At 42.7% G+C, this 20,716-nt stretch overlaps 1 protein-coding gene across 2 annotated transcripts in view; it reads right to left on the reverse strand.

Annotated features, from left to right (window-relative positions):
- Window positions 1-15,371, reverse strand: part of DCHS1 (dachsous cadherin-related 1) — a 45,489-nt gene extending 30,118 nt beyond the window's left edge. The window contains exon 1 of one of the 2 annotated variants that reach the window (XM_032853341.1): window positions 15,098-15,371. In XM_032853341.1, the coding sequence (XP_032709232.1) occupies window positions 15,098-15,202 (105 nt within the window). In that variant the 5' untranslated portion in view covers window positions 15,203-15,371. Of the gene's footprint in view, window positions 1-5,210; window positions 5,410-15,097 lie in introns of those variants that run through there. The other variant, XM_032853342.1, reaches the window with a different exon arrangement.
- Window positions 15,372-20,716: the final 5,345 nt, after the last annotated feature.

Below are 20,716 nucleotides of genomic sequence, written 5' to 3' on the forward strand. Positions count from 1 at the left end.
GGTCCCAGGGCATCAGGAGTCCAGTCTTGTTACCACTGAAAGGCTGAAGAGGGAACAAGTGTCTGGGAACCTGACACAGGGAGAGGTAAGACAAAGGGTGCCAGGATTTGGGAGGGCCCAGAGTGGGTGAGCGTGAGGGGTGTTGGAGGGAGGAGCAGCCTACGGCACATCCCAGGAAGGGGGCTTGCTAGAGCAGAGCAGATGGTGGGCACTGTAGTGCCCTGCGGTAGGACACAGCTTCCTCATTTTCCTCTCCCTCCAGGAGAGGAATATATTTGGCACAATATAATATATTTGGATCTGCAAACTTCTGGTGCTCCTTAAATAATTTGCCAAACCGAATGAAAGAGAAATAAAGTACAGAGAAGGAAAGGAAGACGATCCAGGAAAAGAGAAGCTCAAGTGAAAGGTAGAGAGGAGGGCATAGGGTGAGGAAGGATAGTTGGTGAGGGAAGGGAGTGGAAATGCCTCAAGTGGGATACATGGGTATGTATGGAAATGTCTCGATTGTGTAGGCTGCTGAGACCACATGTCAGTCTTTTGAAAAGTGAATGAGGGTGAAGTATGTGCAGTGAGGGGCCTCATTTACTCATTCACTTGTTCATTGCCATGAATGGGAATGTGGAGGGCCCCTGGGGACATAACAAATATAACATGCAACTGTGCCATCAAGAGGCCACAGCCCAGTCAAAGACACAGAACAGGGAAGAGGCAATGACAAGAGTGAGACAAGAGGATCCCTAGCTTACTTGGTGAGTCAGGAGAGGTAGGGTTTAGGACTAGATCTGAGGATGGGAAGGGGCTAGCCAGAAGAAGAGGGGAGTGAAGGGTTTTTTTGGGCAGAGAGCAGTGTGAGCGAAAGGCCAGAAGCATGGAAGAATACAGTGTCTCTGAGGAACTATAAGGAATTCGGTATGGCTAGAACTTGCAATGTGAGGAAGATAGGGAAATGAGACAGATGATGAGGCTGGGGAAGCTGGACAGAGTCAGATCCTGAGGGATCTCATAAGCCTCAATAAAGTAGAGAGTTCACCCAAGACAATGGAAAGATACTGCAGAATACTGTGCAGGGAATGCATGGCTGGACTTGCACTTTAGAGAGATCCCTCTTGCTGCAGTGAAAAAAAAAAAAACAAACAAAACAACGGACTGGAAGGGGGAAGAGCAGAAGTCTAGGGAGAAAAGTTAGGAGACTCTTGCAGTAATTTATGTGGAAGAATGGTGAGGTGAGTGCAGTAGCTGGGGCCATGGAGCAAAGGGGATGGGATGCCAGAGAGAGCTGAAAAGGAGGTAGGACCAGCAGATTCCGGCGACTTTTTGGGTTGGAAAAAGACATGTGGCGAAGGATTTGGGTGCAGTTGATTTATGGATGTGTATCCTGATAACTGAGTAGAGATGGTGGTTTGGGGGAGGAAGGAATGAGTTCAGGTTTGGACATTTAGGGGCTTGTGAGCTATATAGCAAAGATCATATAGGAAGCAGATATGGAGGTCTGGAAGTCAGAAGAGAGGTCTGGAAGAGGTAGATATTTGGGAGTCATCAGACTATACGCGTGATAAAGCCCTGGAAATAAATGTGGTGGATCATCTAGAGCCGTGTCTACAGTGAGAAAATGAGGAGATCCAAGTCAGAACCCTAAGGAATGGTAAGATTTAGGGGCTCCCCAAGGGACCCCTCAAAGCAGAGTGAGAAGGAATAGTGAAGAGAACTCTGGGTGAGAGATGCACGGACCCTACCTTATTGTAACCATCTGTTTATCTGCCTGTCTCCTCCACTGAGGTTTAAACTTCCTGAGGGTAGGAATACTGTCTTCTCTCATAGTATTCCCATCACCTAGCAGTGTGGTTGGCACTTGAGAGCTCACTAAATGTGGACAGAATAAAATGGTGGCTCAGAAGCCAAAAGACAAGAGTGGCTCAAAGAGAAAAGAATGATCAACAATGTCGGACCATGCCAAGGGGTCAAGCAGTTGATGACTTTTGAAAAGAACTCTAGTTTTGGCAGTTGAGAAGTCACTTTCTCTTAGGAGAGCCATTATACTAACCAGAAGGGCAGGAAAGGGGAAGTGGGAACAGCTCCATGCAGAAGACGCTTTCACAGCGAAGCAAAGTGAAAGCTCACTTTTCAGATACTCCTTGGCCACTCTTTGTCCCACTGTTCTTGAGCCCACCCATCCCACAAAGTCTCAACCCAAATTCTCAACCACACCAACTCATTGGCTTAGCTCACTGGGGATTACCGAGTTAAGGGAGGCAGTGGAGCCTGGAGGCTCTGTGTGTGCTCACAGGAGGATGGGGTATAAAGGGAGAAACTGGAGACATGGATAAGACACAGCATAATTAGTTGAGTGAGGTCCCCATGGAGGTGGGAGGGGATGGGTAAAGTAGTCTTAAATAGAAGAGACACCTCTTCATAATTTTAGGAAAGGCGAAAAGACTGAGGAGAATGCAGATAAATTTGAGGAAGTAGGCAAGAAGCTAAGGGAATTCAAACTGGATGGCCTCACACTTTTCTCAGTGAGTGAGACCAGGTTATCTACTCTTACTGCCTCCCTCAGTGAGTGAGACAAGGTTATCTACTCTTACTGCCTCCACATCCATTCTTCCACTGAGCCCTGCTGACCCCACTGCCTACACAACTCTTGAAACCATCTACTTTCCCTTCTGCTGTCACCACTCCAGTTCAGGCCAGCTTTCTCTCCCCCTGGCTTCCTGCAACAGCCAACCATCCTCCTTTTCAGAGCCACACTGTCAGACTGGTAGGTCTACACCAGATCTGATCATATCACACTATAGCTTCAAATGATCAGGTGTCTCTCCATCATTTTGGGGTTAGATAATCTTTTTCCTATGACCTATAAGAACTGCATGATCTAACTAACTGTCTGTCCACCTCACCCAGACTTTCTCACCTGTCCTCACATCACGCTATTAGTGCCAGGCTCACTGGGTTGATTTACCTCTCAGACATATAATACTTTCTGTAAGTGGGCTTTTCCATGCTTGCTTCCATGGCTTGGAATAGTCCCCACCCAGTCCACCTCATCTCCACCTCTCCTCTGTTGAGTCCCTATTTATCACCCATCAAGCTTAAGCTTAAACATCATTTCCTCCAGAAAGCTTCTTCTGAGCGTCCCCCAAGGGCAAGGACCATGTCCATCGCATTCACCCTTGTAATGCCAGCACCCACCACAGTGCCTGGCACAGGGGAGGTACTTAATATGGGTTTGCTGAATGAATGAACCAGTGGATTGAGTATTTAATCTGCTGGGGTGAGAGATGTGAGGCATGTGAGGTTAAGGGGTATGAAGAAAATAGAAAATTTTTCATCTATTTATTTATGGAGGGCCAGTTGAGGGTGGAATTTATAGAAGCATCCATCACCTGGTGTAGTTGGGAATTTGGGCTGAAGCTTTGTGGCACGGGTGCGCTCAAGGACAATGGGACAAAGAATGGCCAAGGAATGTCCGAAGGGATAGTCCTGGGTGTGTAAACTGGAAGGAAAGTACAAAGTCAGAACGGGGCAGATCGGGAGAAAGCAAAGATGTCAAGGGCAAGAGGCCATTATGAGGCTGAAGAGTAAGTATAATGGGAGTGAGGGCATCTGAGAGCTGGAAGGACATAGGAAGCTACCAGCAGAGAGTGGAATGAAGGAGTTTACAATTTTAGAGATTGACCAGTTCTACAAAGTGGTCCTGGGAGGGAAGGAGAAGTTAACTGGAGCTAAGGAGCTCAGAAAACTGTGAGGCTGGGATATCAGAAGGACACTTAGCATCATGGCAGGATATAGGGTGAGGGAAAGACTGATCAGGTCTCCAGTTTTCAGGGAATAAGAGGTTAAGCCTGGGAGGTCTATGGATGAGAAGGAGTAATGGTGTGAGCATCTTAAGTTAATGGGAACTTATTTAGCAATTGTGACTCCTCACTCCTGGTGTATACATGTTACAGGAAAGTGTGTCTCCTGTGGGTTGTACAAGTGAGTGTGTGGTCAGGATGATTGCAACACAGCCTTCTGTTAGTGTCTGGTTTCTGGGGCACCTGCTATGTATAGGCAGCTCTGAGAAGTATAACCCAGATGATGGTCTGGCTGTGACTGTTTCCAGTGGATGTGCATTGCTGTGTCAGTGTCTCCAGGGAGGTGCTGGCAGCAATAGTGTCTCCGGTGGTATGTGTTGGCCTTGACAATGAACCTGGGGGAATGTGTTGGCTGCACCAATTCTGCAGTGGGTGTTTGTTGTTCTGAGAGCATCATCTGTAGGTGTGTGTTGTTAGATCTGACACTGCTTTCTGGGGGTGTGTGATGGCTGTGAAGTCATTTCTTGTGGATATGTATTTCCTAGGACTCTGTCCCTTGTGGGTTGAGTATGGCTGTGACTGTCCCCTGTGAGTATTTGAGGAGCTGACATAAGTAACAATATTTTTCTGGCCTATGACCCCATGGCTGCGGGCCCAACCCACGCCACACTGAGTTCATTGTGCCTTTAGACCTCCGTCTGCGCGCCCCCCCCATGTGGGGCCAGGCCTGCGGTGACCTCCCTCTGTCCCCTGAACAAGATTCTGATCTAGGCATACTGGACACAAACTCAGAGCACCAGTCTGGGTGACTCACCTCCACTTCAGGCTTTGCCTGTATCTCCTCTGTTTCTCTTTACTTCTCTCCCTTAGTTTCTTTGTCTCTGTCTCACTTTGTCTCTGTCACACACCCATCCTCCACATTCTGACACATGGCTCCCACAGACGCAGACAACACACACACACACACACACACACCCTCACTGGGACTTGCTCACCATGACACACACTCATTCTGACCCCCACACCCTCCGAGTGACATGCACTTACACACACAACCAGATACACACGGACACACAACCTCCCAGTGACACGCACTGACTCACACCCTGCCCATGCACTCACACTCGGAGTAGCATACACACACCCTGCGCGCTCCCCGCACCCATACCCCCCTAACACTTTCACGCCGCAGCACACCCGACTCCACTCGATGACACACGCAACACAAAGACCCCCAGGCCCTGCCCCCACGCTCACGTTCACGTTCGCCCTCGTCCCGCAGGCCCAGGCCCCCCCTCCCCCATTGTCTTCGACTCAGAACAAAGCCCCCGGCTCCACCGCCGCCGCCACCGCCCGGGAGAGGCCACCGGGCCGGGCGGGCGCGGCCGGACGGGCCGGGCGGTTGCGGGCACTGACCTCCGCGCAGCGCGGGCTCCCTCGCCCTGTCCTGGGGCGCCGTCCGGCCGCGGTCAGCCCCCCGGGCAGCGCCCGCCCGCGCGGGGCCTGGGGCCGCGCATCGTCTGCCGCCGCTGTCTCCGGGCCTGCGATCAGCTCTGGGCAGCCGGCCGTCGGTCCGTGCGCCCCTGGCCGTCGGTCTGTCTTTCCCCCGCCGCCGCCGCCGCCGCCGCCGCCGCGGGGGCGCCGCCTCCTCCACAGCCGCCCCGCGGAGGATGCGAGATTCGCCGCCGCGGCCCCGCGCCCCCTCCCCTCCCCTCCCCTCCCCCGCCCTCCGCGCGGTAACCCGAGCCCCCGCCCCTCCGCCCGCGGAGCCCCCGCCCCCGCCCCCACCCGCACTCCGCGCCGAGGCCCCCCCACCGCCCGCCCGTCCTCCCTCCGCCCCTCGACTTCCCGGCCCCAGTCCCCGGCGCCGGATCTGGCCCCAGCGCCGCGCGGTCTTCACGTCCCCGTTCTCGGTCAATTCCCCCGGTCCCGTCCTCCCATCCCAATCTCGACATCCTCTCCCTTGTCCCCTTCTTCCATCTTTCCCAGCCCCTATTCCCCCATCATCCCCTCTTCTCCCTCATCATCCCGTTCTCCCTCTTGCCCAGCCCTTCTCCCTCCCACCCTTTTCTCTCTGCCTCCTCTCCCTTTCTTCCCATCCCCTTCTTCTCACCCCTTCTCCTCACCCATTTTTCTCCACCCCCTTCTTCCCATCCCGTGTCCTCAGTCCTCTCCCCCCAGCGTCTTGTATGTCAAATTCTTATCTCCTTTCTCAACCCTTCTCTTACACTCGGCTTTCTTCGCATCTCCCCATCCCCTTCTGTCCTTCCCTTCTCTTCCCTTTTCTCCCCAACCCTTTCTCACTTCCCTTTCTCCCTGTCTCCTCCTCATCTCCCTTTCCTCCCACTTTCTCCCCATTCCCTTCTGTCTTCCGTCTTTTCCCTATCCTCCTCTTTCCCCCATCCTCTTCTTCCATCTTAATCTTTCCGTACCCTCCTAGTCACTTCTGTTTATCTCATGATCTATTCCTTTTCCCTTTTTTGTTGCTTAGCCCTCTTTGCCTCCCCTCTTCTCTCATCCCAAATTTGAGGTTCCAGATTGGAAGGAAGGTATTGGAAGGAAGAGATTTGCAGCTGCTGGTCTAACTAAGCGTATAGTCCCCAGAAAAGGAAAATGAGATGGAAGCTGGGCAGGGAGTGGGGAAGGGGCTTGAAGGTCAACTTGGGAGAGAAAATGGGAAGATGTAAAATCAGACAGAGCTGGGGAGTATCAAAGAACTGGAAGAGTTTGGCCTTTCCCCTTCTGTCCTTCCTTATGAGTGTGAGTAGGTTGTGAGTCCAAAGGTATTCTGGATTTGAGAGGTGTACAAATGGTACAAAGAAATAGGGAACTTCTGAGAAAAGAAAACAAAGTTTCAGCTAAAGCAGAAGGGGGTGTGATTTTGAAAGCGAGGAGTGAAGGAGAAGCTGGAGTCCTTGAAAACATCCAGGTTTCTGGCTTGGGCAGCTGGGTGGATGGTAGTGACTTTCACTGTGCTAGACAAAAGGAGCAGGAGTAGCTTGCAGGGGGTTTATATAGAAAGACGATGACTTTTGCTTTGCGTGGCTGACTTTGAAACGCTTGTTGGGTAGCTAGGTTTGTAGCTTAGAAGAGTGGTGTGGGATGGGCATAAATATTTGGGAGTCATCTGCAAATACCGTATAAACTTGAATATAGGGTGAGGCTTTGCTTTTTTGTTTTTCCAAAATCTTCCCTCAGGAAAGAAGAAGTAACCTTATATTTGAGTCCTTTCAAAGTCTCTCATATTACAGGGTTTGCTCTCATTTATTTTGAACAACAAACCACTGGATAGGACCGTATGCTATGGTGACTAAGCTTGTGGACTCTGGAGCCAGACTGCCTGGCTTGGGGTCCAGACTCTGCCATTTCAAGCTTTGTGGCTTTTGAAAAATTACTCAACTTTTCTCTGCCTCAGTTTTCTCATCTATAAAGTGGGGCTAAATGATTAAATTATTTAACATATGTAAAGTGCCATGTACCTGGCACATAGTAGTTGCTCAATAAGTGCTATTTTTACTCTTTGGGAAGATAGATTAACCTGAAATGTCCTCAACAATGCTATTTTGGATGCTTACGTAGGTCACTTGCCATGGCATCCATTGTCAAAGAAATTTAACACGGCTTTGGTAACTATTCTTGGTAGTATGACCTCACAACTGCATATGTTGGATGTCTCTAAATAAGCTTTTTAAGATTGCTTTAAAAAGTAATACAGTAGTACTTAGGAGGGGCTTCTAGGGTACTGGAAGCATTCTATTTCTTGACTAAGTGATGTTATATGGGCGTTTCACTTTATGACAGTTTCTTGAGCTGAACACTTACATCCTTTTCTGTATGGATGTTATACTTCAATTAAAAATTAATAATTAAAATTATTTTAAAAAGACAGTAATACAGTAAGTGATTTTTAGAGGTCATTAACATACTCTTGTGGGATGCAGGCCAAAACCCAACTGCCTTAGTGTGATGCAAATGGCCCTTGTGACTTGGGATAAAGTTTCCAGTGACTGAATCATATGTGGATTCAAATTGTGCTGTGTCCTATTCCAAACTCTTCACTTGGACTGGGGAGAAAGAAGGTCATCAATTCTAAGAAAATGGGTAAGATGGCTAAAAGTGACCCTACTAATAAAAAAGACACTGCTTTGGGGATGCATGTTTTGAGTATGCATAAAATGGTCTATTGAATTATGAGAATAGAAAAAAGCAAATTTGGGCACCTCGGTGGCTCAGTTAGTTTTTTGCCTTTGGCTCAGGTCGTGATCCCAGGGTCCTGAGATTGAGCCCATCAGGCTCCTTGCTCCATGGGGAACTTGCTTCTCCCTCTGCCTCTGCCCCTGCCCCTTCCCCTGTTTGTGTTCTCTCTCTATTTCTCCCTCGAATAAATAAGTAAGCAAGTTTTTAAAAAGAAAATTTATAAATCAGTATTTTATATATGAATTTAAATATATGTTTAGTAAATTAACAAATAGAAATAGACTTTTTGACTGTTTCACACTTATCCCTAAAGATATAAGGTTGGTCAAAAACCTTTTTGGATTTTCTCATTGGGAAAGTCTGAGGTGTCATTTGGCACCTAAGGTGCCAACCTCAGGTTTGGGTTACCTTATATGGTAAATGTGACAAATGGTAAGAGAAGTTAAGGGAGTGAATATGATTGCTCAGGGGCAGCATGTACATTGGGAAGAGAAGAGTGCTTAAGACAGATCCTGAGGAGCTCCAACACTTAAAGGTTGAAAAGAGGAGGAACAGCTTTCAAAGAAAAGTGAGGAGTGGCTAGAGAGGGAGAAGGAAGAAAGGAAGGAAGGGAGGCAAGTGGTGCAACTGAAGCCCAAGGAAAGACCAAGAACAAAGTCACAAAGCAGGGAGGGTCATAAGGGTTGAATGACACAGAGGAGGCCAGAGAAGTGAGGTATCCACTGGACTGGGCCAGTGGTAGGCTGCTGGTGATCTTGGGGACAATGGGGTAGGTGGAGTGGTAGGTGTGGAAACTAGTTGGCACTGAGTTAAAGAATGAGCGAGGAGTGAGGGCCTGAAGACTTGGAATACAGCCTGCTCTTTAAAGAGGCTTGACTGCAGGCAAGGAGAGAGACCTATAGTAGAGGGAGGGTAGATAGGTATTTTAGGAGGTCAGAATTTTTCAAACGGGAGAACTTAGATGTATTCCTTGCTTCCTTTATCTACTGAAGACACATGCAAATGTCCACTATATGCCAGCTTTATACTTCAGATACATAGCTAAGATATGACTAAAGAGTAAGCTGTGAAGACAGATCTGCAAATTGGCACTGGGGAGCATAATGATAGAGGAAAGTATGGGATTATGGACAGAGAAGGGATTCCTCATCCAGCCCGGGGTTGGGATGTCAGCCAATGGTGTCACGAAGATGATACTGGAACTGGATCTTGTAGGATGAGTAGAAGCATAGCAAATGGAGAGGTCAGAAAAAAGACTTTAGGGCAGAATAAACAGCAGGACCATGTTCAAAATCACAACAGCATGCAAGAAAGTAGTTTCTAGTCATGGAGGTTGGTGTACAGGTGGTAGTGGTGGGGGTCCTGACTAGACTGAGTTACCTGGAGTGTAGGGTATATGGGCTGGTGTGAAAGGAGAAACCAGGAAAAGTAAATGGGGCCAAATCATGGAGGTTATTATATGTCATACAAAGTGTCCAGGCTCTCAGGAGCCATGGAAAGTTTATTTAATACAGGAAATGAAATGATTAAGTTTTGTGACATCAACATCATTAGGGCTGTAATACTGAGGATCAAAGGAGACCAAATATGAGTTAGTTTCAGTGGCTCAGCTTATGCTTTATGGGAGTCTAATTAAGTGATAATAGGATTAGAAAAGAGGAGTAAGACATGAGAGAAATTACAGACTGACTGACTAGGAGTAGTGACATAGGAGGATTCTAAGATGTTTTCCATATAGTATATATGGGTCATATAGTAGTGGTGTTATTCATGAAGTTGGGAGAACATAGGAAGGGCAAGTTTGTGAGGAGAGAAATAAGATAATAATGAATTTGGTTTTGGAAATGATGAGTTTAAGATATATGTGAAATGACCAAATGAAGATGTCTAGCAGGTGGTTGAATATAAAATTTGGAACTCAGAAGAGACTGTTGAGTTGAGGATAAATATTTCAGAGCCACCATTGTAAAGGTGGTTACGTGAAACCATGAGAATGGATGTGGTCACCTATGGAGAATATGTAGTTCAAAGAGGATCTGTTAAGGTGTGCGTTACAGAAGAAGATTTCACAGGAAAGATTGTGAAGAAGCAACTGACAAGGTAAGAATTAAACAAGAGGACAGTGTCCAATATATTATCATACAAGTCAAGGATAGAAGCAGCTATAAGAGTGAGAATTGTTGGGTGCCTGGGTTGCTCAGTTAGTTAAGTGTCAGCCTCTGGCTCAGGTCATGAGCCCAGGATAGAGTCCCGCATTGGGCTCCCTGCTTAGCGGGGAGTCTGCTTCTCCCTCTGTCCCTGCCCCCAGCTCATGTATGCTCTGTCTCTCAAAAATAAATAAATAAAATATTTTTTTTAAAAAGAAGAAGAATAGTCAACAGGGTAAAAATACAATACAACACAATACAAAAATACAATAAGATGAAGTATGACAGTTTTCCATTAGATTTTGGAATTAGGGTATAGCCGATGATCTCAGTGATCAAAAGAGAAGAGGTGAAGAACAAACCTGGAGGCACGACTTTTCTTCAATTCAAACTGTACTACAAAGCTTAGTAATCAAAACAGTAAAGTACTGACATGAAAACAGACATATAGATCAATGGACAGAATAAGTAGGCCAGAAATAAATCCATATGTATGTTGTCAATTAATTTTCAACAAAGAATATACAATGAGGAAAGGATATTTGGGGAAACTGGATATCCACATGCAAGAGAATGAAAATGGGGCACTCACTAGCTTATACCATACACAAAAGTCAACTCAAAATAGACTAAATTCTTGAGTGTAAGACCTGAAACCATAAACTAGAAGAACTTCAACACAGAGAGTAAGCTCCTTGGCATTGATCTTGGCAGTGATCTGGATTTGATGTCAAAAGCAAAGGCAACAAAAGCAAAAACAAACAGCGAAAGGAATCATCAACAAAATAAAAAGGCAGCCTATAGAATGGGAAAAAAATATTTGCAAACCACATATCTGTTAAGGAGTTAATATCCAAAACATACAAGAAACTCACACACTTTAAAAGCAAAAAACCCATAACCTCATTTAAAAATGGGCAAAGGACCTTAATAGATACTTTTCCAAAAAAGACATACAAATGACCACCAGGTATGGGGAAAGATGCTCAACATCATTAATCATCAGAGAAATGCAAATCAAAATCACAATGAAATATCGCCTCACACCTGTTAGGATGTCCTTTATCAAAAACCAAAAGGAGGGGTGCCTGGGTGGCTCAGTGGGTTAAAGCCTTTGCCTTCGGCTCAGGTCATGATCACAGGGTCCTGGGATCGAGCTCCGAATCGTGCTCTCTGCTCAGCGGGGAGCCTGCTTCTCCCTCTCTCTCTCTCTCTCTGCCTGCCTCTCTGCCTACTTGTGATCTCTGTCTGTCAAATAAATAAATAAAATATTTAAAAAAAAAACAAGGGACAGCAAATGCTGGTGAGGTGTGGAGAAAAAATGAACACTTGTGCACTGTTGATGGGAATATAAACTGGTATGGCTGCTGTGGAAAACATTGGGGGTTCCTCAAGAAATCAAAAATAGAACTGCCACATTATCCAGCATTCCACTTCTGGGTATATATCTGAAGGAAAGGAAATCATTATTTCAAGGAAATAACTGCACCCCATGTTCATTGCAGCAATATTGACAAAAGCAAAAACATGGAGACAATCTAAGTGTCCATCAGCAGATAAGCAGATAAAGAAAATGTAGTATAGATAGATAATAGAACAATATTATTTAGCTTTAAAAATGAAGGGAATCCTGCTGCTCATAACAACAAAGCTGAAAATGGAGAGCATAGTTCTAAGTGAAATAACTCATATAGAGAAAGACACATACTGCACTGTATCACTTACATGTGGAATCTTAAAAAAAAAAAATGAGCTCATAGAAACTTGTAGGATGATGATTACCAGGAGGTGAGGGATAGGAGAGATGGGGAGAGATTGGTAAAAGATGCAGGCTTTCAGTTAGGAGACAAAGAAGTTCTGAGGATCTAATGTTCAACATGGTGACTATAGTTGATAATACTGTATTGTATAAATGAAATTTGTTAAGAGAAAGAAAGACAGAGCTGGGTAGCTCAGTCGGTTAAGTAGCTGTCTTCTGCTCAGGTCATGATCCCAGGACGCTGGGATGGAGACCCACAGTAGGGTCTGTTCAGCAAGGAGTCTGCTTCTCCATCTGCCTTGTCCCTCCTACTCAAACTCTGTCTCAAACAAACAAACAAACAAATAAATATCTTTAAAAAAAAAAAGAAAGAAAGAAGAGGGGAAAGAAACCAGGCCACAGAGAAAGGAGGAGGGAGTAGAGGTAAACTGTAGTGAAAATAGAATGGCATGTGAAAGAAAACCAGTTGAATTCACTGAAGAAAAAAGGGCAGAGTTTTTGGCCAATGGTACAAAACCTGGGAGATGACTGGCAAGTGGAATGGGAACACAAATGCCATCAAGACTTTTTCTGTGTCTCTAGTTTCTGTTTTTCATTTTACTTTATTTCGTTTCATTTTTGCCTATGGATTTATTTTTTTTAATTTTGGAGTAATTTTAGATTTATAGAAAAGTTACAAATATAGTTTTGAGAATTCCCATATACCTTTCATCCTCTAATGATGATAACCTTCATTCCTCTAATAACATCCTATATAATTATGATACATTTGTCAAAAATAAGAGGTTAACATTGGTACATCACTATTCACTGAACTCCAGACTTTATTCTGATTTCACCAGTTTTTTTCACTAATGTTGTTTTTCTATCCCAAGAATCAATTCAGGATACCACATTACATTTAGTCTTCATGTTTAGTCTCCTTTCGTCTGTGATAGTTTCTCTCTTTATTTTGCTTTGTTTTGTTTTGCTTTTTTGGTTTGTTGTTTTTTGTTTTGTTTTTTTTCATGACTTTGACGGTTTTGAAGAGTACTGGCCAGGCATTTTGAAGAACATCCCTCAGTTTGGGTTTCTCTGATGCTTTCCTTATGATTAAACTGGGAAGGAGTACCGTGGAGGTGAAGTGACCTGCTCATTCCATTATATCAGGAGATACATGATAGCAATATTAATTATCACAGGTGATATTAACTTTGATCACTTGGCTAAGGTTGTGTCTGCCAAGTCTTTCTACTGTTAAAGCTTCTTTTTTCCCCCTTCTTTCCATATTCTGTTCTTTGAAAGTGAGTTTCTTTTTCGCTTTCTTTTTTTTAAGATTTATTTATTTATTTTAGGGAGAGAGCGAGTGCAAGGGGGGAGGGGTAGGAAGGGAGAATCTTAAGCAAAGGGGCTCGATGTTGGGGCTGGACATGGGGCTCAGTCCCAGCTCTCTGATATCATGGTTTCAGCTGAAACCAAGAATTGGACGCTTAACCCCACTTTGCCACTCAGGTATTCCTGAAAGTGAGTTTCTAAGTCCCATAGTCTGAGGGGGGGAATTAAGCTCCACTCCCTGGAGGGGGGGAACATATGATATATACTGTAATATAGTATATTATTTGGAATTATTATGTTTGGAAGATTAATTTCTTCTCCTTTCTGATGCTTTAAACTAATTTTAAAATTAAAATTATATATATGATTAGTCCAAAAAATAGGTAGGTCTTATTAAACACCAAAAATTTCAGAAATCCTGAAGACTCCAGATGGCCTGGAGTGACTCACATGCCCATTTAGATCAATCTTCGGAGCAGAGGCAAGAACACTCAAGAGTATTGCAGCTCCTATTTAGGATGATTGTTAAAAATGCTTTGGCATAAACTTGTTCATTTGCCCAGGGCATGCTTTGGTTCTTTCCCTGGTTGAGTGACCTCTCATTTAGCCTTCAGATTTTAGCTGAAGCATCACTTAGGCACAGACCTCTTTCCTGACTTCTCTGACTAGGTCAGTCCATATGATGGGTTCCCATGGTGACTAGTACTCCTTCTTGGTGGTGGTTATCATAGTTGCAAGTTTCTGGTATGTGAATACTTGATTAAATGTGTAAAGACTCCCCTAAACAGTCAGTCTGGTGTGTTCACCATTGTAGCACATACACGCCATACCTGCACACAGGTGATGTTCAATATGTGTTTGTTAAGTATATGCCTGACATGAAGGGTGCTGCTATTCCACAATTAAGAAAGGATATTATGGATGTAGCAGAATCAGGGACAACTACTCAGTGAGTGCAGTAAGGAGAGAGAGGCAGGTAGTAGGAGGCTGGGAGGAAGAGTGGGGAAGGGAAGGACTAAGGGACAGTTGCTTGGAAGAAACCATGGACCATCTTTGACATTGTAGGTGAGGAGCTAATGGAGAGGCAATGGCTGGTGTAGCAGGTCTCAGAGGAGAGAGGAGGGACTGGAGAAATAACCACGAATATAAGCAGCAGTTGGCCTTTAGTGGAAGAGACGGGAAGGGAAGATGGGGGAGGATGCAGAATGTGCATGTGTGTGAGGGAATGATGGCAGTGGGGAGGAGGGTGGACAGGGCTGGAATTTGAGGCCATCAGATGATCTCATTCTCTCTGGAGGGCATGAGAGAGGCAAGATGTTAGAGATCTTCAGAAGAGTATTAAAGGAGTGGAGGCACTGTTAAGGGGACTTATAGGCCTAAAGGACGAAGGAGTTGAGAATGCTGGTGAGAGGGCAGAGGATACAGGCACAGCCACACTGAAGTTCTGGCTGAAAAAGAGGGGAGATAATTTTGTGACAGCACTGAGGAAGGTAGAGTCTTGTATGACAAGATGGTATGATTCTTAAATGTTGGTGTGTGTATGGAGAAATGGCTGTCTGCATTTGGACCTTTGACCTAAGACTGGAGACTCCTTCCCCCTTCTCCCCAGACATGTGGAAGGATTTGCAGAAGTTAAGAAGTACTGAAGTAAAGCCAGCCTCTTGCACAGGAAGTGGAGGCTCAGAGATATATAAAGGGGCTGAGAATTTAGGTGGTTGTCATCATGAAATGGAGGTTTCAGAACTGAAAACTTAGGAGGTAGGTCCACCATGAGAAGGGTTAAATGGCAGGGAAGCAGTGGAAGGAAAACCTAGCAAGGCTAAAGAAAGGAGAGATCAGTGTAGGGATGGCCAAATGAGAAAGGGAAGATGACCCAGGAGGCCTACCTTGTGAATGATGATTCTGAATGACAGAATGGGAGGTTGACAATTCTTGCTGGCTCGGTTATTCATTTGTTTCTTCTTCGTGCCAGTAGAGGCACTGGGTGGCATCAGTGTTGGTTTCAGACTGCTCCAAACCTTAGCCCCCTGTTCAAATGCTCTGAAGCTGCAATCATCAGAGCTCTTCAGTACAGCCCAGCCCTGGAGAAACTGAGCAGGATTATTGAAGACTGGCCAGAGTCCAGGATGGTCTGAGTTGGGATCTTCCAAGACCAAGTATATTTTCCAAGCTCGGAAGGATTTCAATTCCCCATAGATACTCTAGGAAAGAAAAAAGGAAACTTCTGATTGCTTCCACAGAGCAAGAGCCTGAGGAAGCAGAAGGGAATGGTATCTACAGTACAGGTGGAGGATTCCACGTAGAGAGGAGGAAGTCCTCTGGAATGGAAAGTAAAGAAAGCCAGTTCTCTGAATCTCAATTCGCAGTGCTCAATTTGCTGAAATTTGCCACTGTTGTCAATTAAACAAAATTCTGTTTCTTTTAAAGTTATTTGTATAGTTTACAACAACTTGCATGGTTCGGCAGATTTTACTACTTCTGAAAATTTCTACAGTGTCAGTTGACTCATTTGAAGTTCAGTTTAACTTAGTCTTAGTTTTAATTTATTTGCAGCTATTTCACTGAAGTCATTTTGGTGTGGCTGGCCAAAGTTCAGTGTATTCTAAGTTTTTCCTTACTTCGAATCTGTGACTTTTGGGAATGAGAACTTCTTGTGTATTTTGCTGTGCAAGTGTTAGGCAATGACTCAAATGTAAAAAATTTTATAAACAATCATGGCAGAGGGGTTTTATCTTCTAAAATATGTTCAATAATTTGCCTTTTTAAAACTTTTTTTGTTCATTGCAATTTTATTAATATATAGATATGGGCTGAAATATGACTATACTGTATTTTCATATGGGTTGATAGATGGTATTAATAGTTACTTTAATAAGTGATAAAAATTAATTATATAAATTCTGTTATAATCTCATTAGTTCAAGATAATTATTTAAGATATCATGATGACCATTGATAAATGGGCATCATCCAATAGTGACATCTAAGAAACATTTGTAGGATTTCCGCCAGTTCCATTCATATCACAATAGGAAGAATATACTTTAGAAGGATCTCTGCTTATCCTCATCCTTGAGTATATAGTTGTTATTACCTCTAAATTGTTTTTACTCTGATTTTATCTTTATGTTCCAGTAGTTTTATTGCAGTATGATTTATATGCCATAAAGCTCATCTTTAATTTAAAGTATATAATCTGCAGTAGTTTTTAGTATATTCACAGAGTTGTTTAGTTTATTAACAGTGAATTTAGTAATTCACTGAGTATATTCTAATATATTCCAGAGTATTTTCATTGCCCCAAATGAAACCTCATACCCACTAGGAGTTACTCCCCAGTCTTTCCTCCCCTCAACCCCAAGCAAACAATAATTTATTTTCTATATTTGTGGATTTGCCTATCCTGGATATTTCATATAAATGGAACTATACAATATGTAGTCTTTTGTGTGTGGCTTCTTTCACTTAGCATGTTTTCAGGGTTCATCTTTGTTTTAGTATGTATCAGTACTTCATTCCTTTTTATGACTGAATAATATTCCATTGTATGGGTATATCATATTTTGTTTATTCACTCGTCAGTTGATAAACATTTGTATTTTTTCCACTTTTTGGTTATTAAGAATAATGGTATGATAATTTTTATATACAAGTTTAGTGTGTACATAGCTTTTCAGTTCCCTTGGTTATATATCTAGGAGTGAATGGCACATATTGTAAACTAAATGGTTAATGTTTTGAGGAAATACTTGAGGAAATGTTGCCAAACTTTTCTACAGCAGCTGCACCACTTTACATTTCCACTAAGAGCATGTGAGGGCTCTAATTTCTCTACATCCTCTCTAACACTTATTATTGTTCATCTTTTTAAATTATAATCATCCGAGTGGGTGTGAAGTGGTATTTCATTGTGGTTTTGATTTGCATTTCTCTAATGACAAATGATTTTCAGCATCTTTCTGTATGCTTATTGGCTATTTGTATATCTTCTGTGGATTCTTTCAAAATTTCCTCTTTGATTTTCTGTGGTTTATTTTTCTGTAGTTTGAATATTCTGTAGTTTTTTACAACTAATTTTTTTACAGCATTTTTTTTTCAGTATTTATTCTGCTTGGTGTTTTCTGAGTTTTCTGGATCTATGCTTTGGCGTCTGCCCTTAATTTCGGAAAGTTCTCAGCCAGTATTCCTTCAAATATTTCCTCTGTTCCTTTTTCTCTTTCTTGTTCTCTGGCATTCCCATTATACATACTTTCTTATTGTTCTAGTTCTTGTTATTTTTGTCATTGTTATGGTTCTTGAATATTCTGTTCTTTTTACCCCCACTTTTTTTTTTCCTCTTTACTTTTCAGTTTGGGAAGTTTGTATTAAACATATCTTCAAGCTCATTGATTCTTCCCTTGGCTGTGTCCAGTCTACTGATAAGCCCATCAAAGGCATTTTTCATTTCCATTATGATGTTTTAAATTTCTAGCATTTTCTTTCAATTCTCTCTCAGAATTTCCTTCTCTTTGCTTACATCATTCATTTCTTCTTTCATGGTGCCCATTAGCATCCTTAGACATAACCATAGTTATTGAAAATTTCCAGTTCCATAATTCCAAAATCTGTGCCATATTGATGCTTGCTTTGTCTTTTCAAACTTTGTTGCCTTTTATGATGCCTTGTAATTTTTTGTTGAAACTGGATATGATGTAGAAGGAACTGAGGTAGATAGGTCTTTTATGTGAGATTTTATGTTTATTTGCCTATGAGTTAGACAGTGTTTACTGAGTGCTGTAGCTATGGTATTGAAGGCTAAAATTTCCTCTAGTTCTCTTGTTTTTGTCCTTCCTGTTGTCTTTGGGTTTCCTTAGAGACTCCTTCTTAAATAGGGCCTGAGGTTTGCAGTTCTTTTAGCTCTGATTCCCGTTATTATAGAGGAGCTCTATTGATGTGATGATAAGGTGTGGGGGAAGAAGAGCTATTTTATAGTCCTTTTAATGAGCTTGTGTCTGTGACTTTCACAAGTGCCTCTGAGCTTTTCTTCCCCACTTCCCACCTTAGCCTTAGGACAGGAAGGCTAGGCATAGCTGAAGTTGGATATTTCCCTTTCTCTATGTCAGTTAGGCTTTGGTAAATCCAAGTTGGTTAGGCTCTAAGAAAATAGTTTCCCTGGAGGGCAAGACTTGCTAAGGAGAATGGAGAGATAGCTCTGTGCATTATTCAGACTGGTTATGTTTTGTGTCCTCCTGCTTGGAAGCACTAGAAAATTTTCTCTGATCTTCACAATGAGAACCTGGTAGGGCTCCTAATTCTTGTCAAATGAGAAAGTGGATATATGCCTTCTTTGGAGAAATATCTGTTCAAATATCTTCTCCATTTTAAAGTTGGGTTGTCTTTTTATTTTTGGGTTGGTGAGAATTCTTGATATATTCTGAGTACAAGATCCTTATCAGATATATGATTTTCTCCCATTCTGTGGATTGTCTTTTCAATCTTCTTTTTTTTTAAATAGAATTAAAAAAAACATTTTATTTATTTATTTAGTCAGAGAGAGACAGAGTGCAAGTACAAGCAGGCAAAGTGGCAGGCACAGGCAGAGAGAGAAGCAGGCTCCCCACTGAGCAAGGATCCCAATGCAGGACTGAATCCCAGGACTCTGGGATCATGACCTGAGCTGAAGGCAGTGGCTTAACTGACTGAGCCACGCAGGCATCCCTGTCTTTTCAATTTTCTTTTTCTTTTTTTTTTTTAAAGATTTTATTTATTTATTTGATAGATCACAAGCAGGCAGAGAGGCAGGCAGAGAGAGAGGAGAAAGCAGGCTCCCTGCTGAGCAGAGAGCCCGATGCGGGGCTCGATCCCAGGACTCCGAGATCATGACCTGAGCCGAAGGCAGCGGCCTAACCCACTGAGCCACCCAGGCGCCCCTCTTTTCAATTTTCTTAATGGTGTGCTTTGGATCATGATAATTTTACATTTTGGTGAAGTCTAATTTTCCTTTTGTTGTGTATGCTTTTGGCATCTATCTAAGAAACCATTGTCTAATCCAAGGACAAGTTTACTTCTGTTTTCTTCTAACAGTTTTATAGTTTTAGCTCTTATATTTAGGTGTACAATCCATTTGAGTTAGTTTTCATATGTGGTGTGATGTAGGGGGTCCAACTTTATTCTTTTATATATAAATAGTCCTAGCATCATTTGTGGAAAAGACTTATCTTTCCTCCTTTAATTTTCTTTCCATCCTTGTCAAAAAATTAATCGATCCTAAATGTAGGTTTACTTCTGGCCTCAGTTCTATGCCATTGAACTATATTCTTATGCTGGTACCACACATACGTGATTACATTGTAGAATTTTTAAAATCAGGAGGTAAAGTCCTCCAGCTTTCTTTTTCTTTTTCAAGATGATTTTGGCTATTCTGAGTTCCTTAAATCAGTTTGAGGAGTATTTGTATCTTAGCAATGTTAAGTCTTCAAATTCATGAATATGTGATATCTTTACATTTATTTAGGCATTTTTATTTATTTTATTTTATTTATTTATTTAGGCATTTTTAGATTTCTCTCAATGTTTTGTAGTTTTCAGTATATAAGTCTTATACTTCTTTTGTTAAGTCTATTTCTAAGCATTTTTTCTTTTCAATGCTATTGTAAACAGAATTTTTAAAAAATATTTTATTTATTTATTTGACAGATCACAAGTAGGCAGAGAGTCAGGCAGACAGAGAGGGGGAAGCAAGCTCCCCACTGAGCAGAGAGCATGATGCGGGGCTTGATCCCAGGACCTTGAGATCATGACCTGAGCCGAAGGTAGAGGCTTAACCCACTGAGCCACCCAGGAGCCCTCAGAATTTTTTTCTTAACTTCTTATTTAGATTGTTCCTTGATAGTGCCTAGAAATATAAATGATTTTTGTGTGCAATTAATTTTTGTATACCAATCTTGTATTTTGTGAACTTGCTCTACTCATTTATTAGTTTTAATTTTTTTTTGGTGGATTCTTTGGTAATTTCTATATATAAGTTCATATTACTGCAAATAGAAGTAGTTTTACTTCTTCTTTTCCAATACAGATGTCTTCTATTTCTTTTTCTTATCTAATTACTCTGGTGGACCCTCCAAAGCAATGTTGAATAGAGTAAGAATAGATATTCTTGTCCTGTTCCTGTTTTTAGAGACAAACATCCAATCTTCTCCTTTAATTTTTTAAAGATTTATTTATTTGAGAAAGAGAGAGAGAGGGGGAGAGAGAATGAATGGGAGGGGCAGAGGGAGAGGAAGAGAGAAATCCAAGCACACTGAGCATGGAGTCCAACACAGGGCTTGACCCCGTGAACCCAAGATCATGACCCAAGCTGAAACCAAGAGTCAGAGCCCAACCCACGGTGCCACCCAGGTGCCCTGTATCCAGTCTTCTAATATTAAGTATGATGTAAGCTGTGAGTTTTTCATACATGTTCTTTCTTATGTTGAGAAAATTCCCTTTATTCCTAGTTTATTGAATATTTTTATAATGAAAATATG

Source organism: Lontra canadensis, unplaced genomic scaffold (genome assembly GCF_010015895.1).
Source record: "Lontra canadensis isolate GAN:19392208 unplaced genomic scaffold, GSC_riverotter_1.0 scaffold7, whole genome shotgun sequence".
Classification (NCBI taxonomy): domain Eukaryota; kingdom Metazoa; phylum Chordata; class Mammalia; order Carnivora; family Mustelidae; genus Lontra; species Lontra canadensis.